This window comes from Guillardia theta, assembly GCF_000315625.1.
Source record: "Guillardia theta CCMP2712 unplaced genomic scaffold GUITHscaffold_139, whole genome shotgun sequence".
NCBI lineage: Eukaryota > Cryptophyceae > Pyrenomonadales > Geminigeraceae > Guillardia > Guillardia theta.
The window spans coordinates 135488-142517 of record NW_005434535.1 but is presented as its reverse complement, the minus strand read 5'-3'; the positions used below and the strand labels follow the sequence as shown (position 1 = coordinate 142517).

At 53.8% G+C, this 7030-nt stretch overlaps 2 protein-coding genes across 2 annotated transcripts; one reads left to right on the top strand and one right to left on the bottom strand.

Moving 5' to 3' along the window:
• Positions 1 to 297: 297 nt before the first annotated feature.
• GUITHDRAFT_146984 (hypothetical protein) lies at positions 298 to 1911 on the top strand (the record flags this gene model as incomplete). Its single annotated transcript, XM_005821700.1, has 8 exons — positions 298 to 370; positions 437 to 504; positions 555 to 672; positions 850 to 893; positions 1298 to 1396; positions 1525 to 1593; positions 1759 to 1782; positions 1837 to 1911. 8 exons carry the CDS (start codon positions 298 to 300, stop codon positions 1909 to 1911), a joined length of 570 nt encoding a protein of 189 aa, XP_005821757.1.
• A 2363-nt stretch (positions 1912 to 4274) lies between these two features.
• On the bottom strand, positions 4275 to 5986 carry GUITHDRAFT_119087 (hypothetical protein; the record flags this gene model as incomplete). The annotated part of the gene is made up of 6 exons (XM_005821699.1): positions 4275 to 4309; positions 4558 to 4603; positions 4831 to 4899; positions 5156 to 5287; positions 5347 to 5421; positions 5468 to 5986. The coding sequence occupies 6 exons, from the start codon at positions 5984 to 5986 to the stop codon at positions 4275 to 4277; spliced, it is 876 nt and encodes a 291-aa protein (XP_005821756.1).
• Positions 5987 to 7030: the final 1044 nt, after the last annotated feature.

The window sequence follows — 7030 nt, the reverse complement described above, 5'->3', positions numbered from 1 at the left end:
CCTCCTCCTCCTCCTCCTCCTCAACGCCGCCACCTTCTATCTTCCTCCTCTCTTCATTTCTCCATTGCTCCACTCTAATACCATGGCTATAATCGTACTCTCATCATCCCCTGAACCCTGGTGCTGCCTAGGGGTTCGGATCAAGGAAGTTCTGCAAGGAGCTGATAGAAGGCGGTCTTATGAGCATAGGAGGGCAGGAGGTGTTGGACTCAAAGGTAAGTTTTGCCTCCTCCCACCTGCGATGATCATACGTGAGATGCTCAATGGAAACAGGAGAAGATCGAAGTGCAGGAGGGTATGGAGTTCGCGGTGGGCGAAGAAGAATGGCAGTACCGCACCAACGTATACGTCGTCCTGAACAAGCCCGCAGGTGGAGTCTCACCTCCCCTATCTGTCCCCGTGAACGAGACTCCTCCTCCCTCCTCTTGCTGTTCAGGGTACGAGTGCTCCAACAAGCCATCTGCGCACGCCTCCATCTTCGAGTTGTTCCCCGAGCAGTTCCAGGTAGGAGGAGCAGGAAGTTGTCAGAGTAAGTCTGACTGCAGCTGAACCAGGTCAGGGGGGTTCAGAGCGTCGGGAGGCTGGATCAGGTGGGCTGGAGGAAGCAGCTTCAGCAGGAGGGACTGAGAGCCGCACAGGACACGACAGGGATGCTACTGCTGTCCGACGACGGTCAGTTCATCCATGCAATGACGTCACCGTAGGGCGATCGTGTTGGGTCGGGCGATGAGTTGAGGGGATGGCAGGAAGCGAGAGAAGGAGAAAGTCTACCACGTCACTGTCAAACATCGTGAGACTCCAGCTGGAGACTTGCTGTGATTCTCTGCTGTTTGACAAGCTTGACCACAGCGGTGACACCAGAGCTCGTCGACTCGCTGTCAGCTGGCGTCGAGGTGTGTCGATGATGTTGGAGATGATGATGATGATGATGATGATGATGATGATGATGATGATGATGATGATGATGATGATGATGATGATGATGATGATGATGAGTGAGGGGAGGAGGAGGAGGAGGAGGAGTCGAGGAGGAGGAGGAGGAGGAGGAGGAGGAGGATCAGGAGGAGGAGGAGGAGGAGGAGGAGGAGGAGGAGGACGACGACGACGACGAGGAGGAGAACGAGGGTGAGAAGGATGAGGAATAGAGAACAACAGAAAGGTACTAAGATACTTTCGATTCGGACGGCATGGAGGGATGAAAGGGAAGGAATATGAAGTATGTAGGGGAGGAGGAAGTTAAGGAACCTTAGACGTGGACGGAAGAAAATCAATCCTGTTTGACATCTGAACCCCCCAGCTGAAGGACGAGCCGGGGACTATCGTGACACCGACAGCTGTCAAACAGCTGGAGGAGACATTGGTAGAGCTGTCGCTGACTGAGGGCAAGTACCACCAGGTCGAAATTTGACAGCGATGTGCAATGTTTGATACCAAATGTCGAATGTACTGACAAGACTTGGAAACGTCTTGTACAAAATTTGAATTGTGCGGGAGATACTTGGAAAGGTCTTGACAGTCGTGCAGGTCAAGCGCATGATTGCTGCGTGCGGTAACAGAGTGGAGAAACTACACCGAGCTTCCATCGCGGGGATGGTTGTCCCTGCTGCTGCTCCCCCTCCGCTGCTGCTGCTGCTGCTGCTGCTGCTCCCCCTCCGCTGCTGCTACTTTTCCCTTCCCGCTGCTCCTGCTGCTCCCTCCCCTGCCCCATCTCCTCTGCTCCGTTCCCCTCTACCTCGTGACCTGACAAGCATCTCCCAGGAGCTGCCGGCAGGGCTAGAGGAGGTGGGAAACCTTTGCTGGGCCTCCTTGGACTTGTTCTTGACCTGATGCGAGCAGGGCGGCTGGAAATACTTGACGGAGGAAGAAGTCAAGCAGCTGCTGTCAGGCCATCTTCAAGCTTCAATCAAATAAGATACAAGGAATCCCTCCTCCCGCCCCTTGTCTACACCTCGCTTCCGTTGAGCTCTTCCCCCCATCCCTGCATAATTTATACTCCTTCCGCTCGCGTCGCCGACTCTCCGTCCCTCTTCTTTCAATCCCGTCCTTCTCTCTTCCTTTTCTCTTTTCTTTACTCTTCCTCCCCCCCCCCTCCTCCTCTTCCTCCTCTTGCTCCTGCTCCTCTTCCTTCGCCTCCTCATTTGACTCTCCCGTCGATTTCTCACGTCAAATCTGCTCGTCCAATATTCCTACACTCTGACCCTCCGCCCGCATCTTTCTCTTCTCCCTGACACCCAGCACGTCACAACAAGAGCTTGACAAGCTTTGACAACCTCTCAACCGTCGGCAGCTCCCCCAGCAGCTGGGCGAGTCGCTGCTGTTTGATGTCGTAGAAGTCAAAGAGGGTGGTCAAACGCCGGCGAAGCTCAACGACGTTGGGCGGCTTCTGCCTCTTTACAGCTGACAGTGACAGTGAGAGGAGGAGGAGGTTGGGGGGAGAAGAGAGAGAGAGAGAAAGGGAGGAGGGAGTGAAGAGGAAGGGAGGAGGGAGGGAGGGGAATGGAAGGAGGAACGAAGAAAGAAGGGAGGCAGAGGAAAGGTGAAAGGAAAGAGGAAGGGAGGAGGGAGGAATGAAGAGCGGAGAGCGGGAAAGAAAGGGGGCAGGAGGGATGAACATGCGGAAACGAGGAGGAAGTAATCTACCAGTGATCATCAGATTTTTTGCTGTGTGCTCGCTAGATATGAACTCAATTACGTTCGACCTGCAAAGAATCGAAGGAATAAGAAGCTGAGTGCGAAGAAAGCGGAAGAGGAGGGAGCAAGAAGGGGGAAGGGATGTGGAGGAGTAAGGAGAAATGCAAAGAGGAGCAGAAAGAGGAGGCGGGCAAGGAAGGAAAGGCGAGGGAGGGAGAGGGAGAGAGGAACGAAGGGAGAGAAGCGAGAAGGAGATAGAGAAGACGAGGAGACGAGGCACGAGAGATGGAGAGAGTGAGCAAAAGGAAGGGGAGACAGGGGAAGGGGAGGAGACTAGGAAGGAAAGTGGGGGAGGAGAGAAAGGGGGCAGAGAGAGGAGAGAAGAAGAGGACAAGAGAGGGAGGACGAGCAAGGAGAAGAGAGGGAGGAGAAGAGAAGGAGTTTGAGGGAGGGAGGAGAAGGGAGAGGAGGAGAGGAGGAGAGGAGGAGAGGAGGAGAGGAGGAGAGGAGGAAGCAAGTGCCCTCAACTTAGAGCAGTATAGTGTCACCTGTAACCAGCAATCTCAAGCAGAAGGGCGCGAACGGCATCAGTGACAATCTCTGATTCCTGTGAAGGCCCTCAGACGATCATCAGCTCCTCCTCCTCTGCTCTCCTCTCCCTCATGCATATCACTTCATGCCTGACCCCTTCTAGCTCGTTCTTGTCCTTGTCCTTGTCCTCCTTTCCTCCTCTCCTCACCCTCTCGCTCAGGATCCCATGGCTCAGGATGTCTTGCAACTCGTCCTTTTTCCGTGCACTCCCCGCGTCGATCTGACAGGAAGGCAGAGGGGTGAGTTGGAAAAGGTGGAGGAAGAGAAGAGCAGAGAAAATGAGGATGGAAGTGTAAGAGATGGATGGTGAAAGAAAGACGAGAAGACCAGAGGGAGGGAAGAAAAGCAGGTGTGGGAGCGGGGAGGAGGGAGGAAGAGAAGGCGTAGCAGGAAGGAAAGAAGAGGAGTTAGTAAGGAAGAGGAGAAGGGAGGGGAGCGGTGGAGCTGGGAAGGTAAGCGGGAGAGGAAAGAGGGAGGAGAGTTTGAACAGGGAGAGGTAGGTGGCTGCACCTGTCGACGGATCTCCTTGTGGCAGCAAGGAGCTGTGATAATGATCTTTGCCCCCGCTGATATGCCGCTAGAGAGGTTTTAATGTTTGAGGGAGAAGAAGGAGAGAGGGAGGGAACGGAAATAGGAAGGGAAGGTGAGTGAAGTAGAGCAGGAGTGAACGAAGTGACTGTTGTTCAAGTTGGTTCTTTTGCTGTTTGTTGTCTGTTGTTGGTGTTTTGCTACTTTGGGTTTGTGACTGTCGTTGTCATTGATGTCGTTATTGTTGATGTAGTTGGAACAGGATGATGATGATGATGATGATGATGATGGAGATGATGATGATGATGATGATGATGATGATGATGATGATGATGACGACGACGATGACGACGACGACGATGACGATGGAGATGTGGAGGAGGAGGAGAAAGAAGAAGAATAAGAAGAAGGGTAACAAGAGAGTGAGAATCTGAAATTGAGCCGTAGAAAAGGAGGATGAAAAAAGATAGTGGGACAAAGGGGAGGGAGAAGGAACAAGGGAGAGGAGGTACCTGAAGATAGCATCATCCGTTGCTGTATCGCAAGCATGTAACGCAACCTGGAACTGAGTCAGCACGAGGGTACGAGGCAGCAAGAGACGTCCACCAGCACGTCAATCTTCTCCTGCTCCTCCTCCTTGCTCGCGAAGGTGTTGGATATGAAACCTTCCTTCACCCTCAGACGTAGCAGCTCGTTTCTTGCCCTCCCATCAGCCTTCACCTCCCTCCTCTGCCCTTTCCCTCCTTCGTCCTCCTGCCCCTAATCTCCCCTTTCCTCCATCTCTCCTCCTCCTCATACGTATCATACCTTGAGCAAAGGAAAGTCCAGCAGAGTTGCTCCCGTCAGCATCATTCTTGCAAGAAATCGTAAGCTTCTACATGCTCCCCCTCTTTCACCTCACTGCACTTCCCCCTCCCTCTCCCCCCCTCTCACCGCCTCTCCTTTCTGCGGCCTGCTGCTGCTTGCTTTTTCTACCTCTCCATACTTCCTCTCCTCTCCTCTCCTCTCCTCTCCTCTCCTCTCCTCTCCTCTCCTCACTTGTACCCCTTCTGTTCTCTCCTCATCTCCGCGTGTTCTTACAGGGTGCATGTTCAGCTCCCTGGCCCACTCGTTTGTCTTGTCGACAAGCTCTTGACGCATTTCAACACCCTGAAAGAAAACTAAGTGAATGGTGAAGTTGAAAGAAAAGTGAGTGAATGATGAAGTGACGTTGACCAATCTTCTCAAAACACATGCACATGTTGCAACAATGCAATCGAAATGCCAGACACAACAATTGTAATGAATCACAACAACACCAACAACAAGCGTTGTTGTCGCTGACGAGGAAGGAGCAGGGTGTGGGAGGAGGAGACATGGCACAGAGAACCAAAAATCTGCGCTGGCAGGAGGAAGGAAGGAATACCTTTGTCCTCACTTTGATCCCACACTTGTTCGTGAGGTAATCGTGAGCAGCAAAAGTCAAATACCCCTTCCCGCATCCCATGTCCAGGACAGTCAGCGGGGGACCGGCCTGTTCGTCGTCTAGCAGCGACGTCTGCTGACCAGTCAACCAACACCTTCACATCCTCACCATCATCGCAAACATGTCAGGACCTTGGCAATCCCTGAGTCCTTCATCAGATTCTCGAGCACAGATACGAAGTTTTGGATTTGTCGCAACTTGTCAACCTGGAGGCGATCAGTGGGGGAGTCAGATGCCCTCGCCCGCCCTCACCATCCCCGGTCTCGCTTGTCCTTCGTTGTTGGTGATCCCTAGAAGCTGCAGGTACTGCTCTTGTTTCGACACGATCAAGTTCTTGGTCCTGTCGTGCTGCCGGGAGACAGGCTCCTCGAAAGTTGCTTTCTTCACCTTCACTAGCCTCGTCTTCTTCCCTATCATTATTTCCCAATCCCCCTCCGTCGTGAAGAGATGAGCTTGCTTGAAGCTTGAAGTCAGGAGACCTCGCATGTTCTCAACGCACTCCTCAAGGTTGTAGTTCTTGTAGATGTCATTGGTCTTGTGTCTGTACAAGAACTGCAGCGCAGCCTTCTTCTTCACCTCCACCATCCTCACGTAGATGTTGACCAGCGTCTTCTCCTCCCCCTTGTTCTTGCTTAACGTGCACTTTGCGAAAGAGCCGCTCGACACGCTCTCTGCTAGCAGTGAAACAAACTTCTCAACTGGGTCCACATCAGACTCCAAATTACTCGCGCTGCCATCGAAAGTCACCTTCGACAACACAAGGTTCGACATACCTTCCTCTCATCCTTCCAGCCAGCTGCCTCGGACATGCCCAACTCTTCCTTCCTTGGCTGATGTCGCAGGTTCGCAATTCCAGTCTCTCCCCCCTCCTCCCCCTGCTCCACAGGCTTGCAGCATAGGGAGACTCGAGGGTGCTCTTGAGAAGAGGCAAGCCAGCCAAGGGCGCACAGAAAGACAGACTCCCTGCTCCTCCAGCTCCTGCTCCTGCTCCTGCTCCTGCTCCTGCTCCTGCTCCTGCTCCTGCTCCTCCTGCTCCTCCCCCCAGCATGGCCAGGAACATCACCGGCAGCATGGCGTTCCGTCCCCTCGCTCATCGCCCTCACACCCGAGGTAATAAAGCACTCACCCACCAACCCTAGGGTGGGGTACTTTTGAGGATTAAAGGGGGTAGGGGTTGTTGAGAGGATTCTACGGCCTCCGATGGCGAAATTTATGAAGGCGCTTCTTGTCGGCATGATGGCGATGGTGAGGAGAGGAGAGGAGGGCAAGGGAGAAACAAGAGAGGATGGTACAGGAGAGGACGGGAGAGCAGAGGAAGTGGGGGGGTGGGCGGGGGGGGGGGCGAAAACTTGGGATCGGAATCATTACATGAGGGGAAGATGATTAGTGCAGGCCAACGAGGAGGATAAGGAGGAGGGGAACAAACGTGGCAGAACAGAAAGGATTAGGATCCCAAGGAGCATGAGGACGAGCAGGAGCGTCGATCGCGGAATTCTCTGCCATTTCTAGCTACATCTGACGACTCACCGCAGACTCCAACAGCCTTTGGCTTCTCTCCTTCCACCGTCTCACTTGCTCGTCGTGGTTTTGCCCCTGCAGTGTGCAGAACTTCTACAGCCTTCGGAAGCGCCCTCAGGTCCACTATGCTGCCCCCGCCCCCGCCCCCGCCCTGATCCTGGTCTCCTTACCCTTGCTCGCTTCTGCTCATCCTCTCTGTCCTTCTTATCGCTCCCCATGTTCGTTCTGTCATTGACGACGGATGGCGTCAGAACCTCTGTTCGCCCCATGGCTGCCCGCGGCATGTCGACCCTTCAG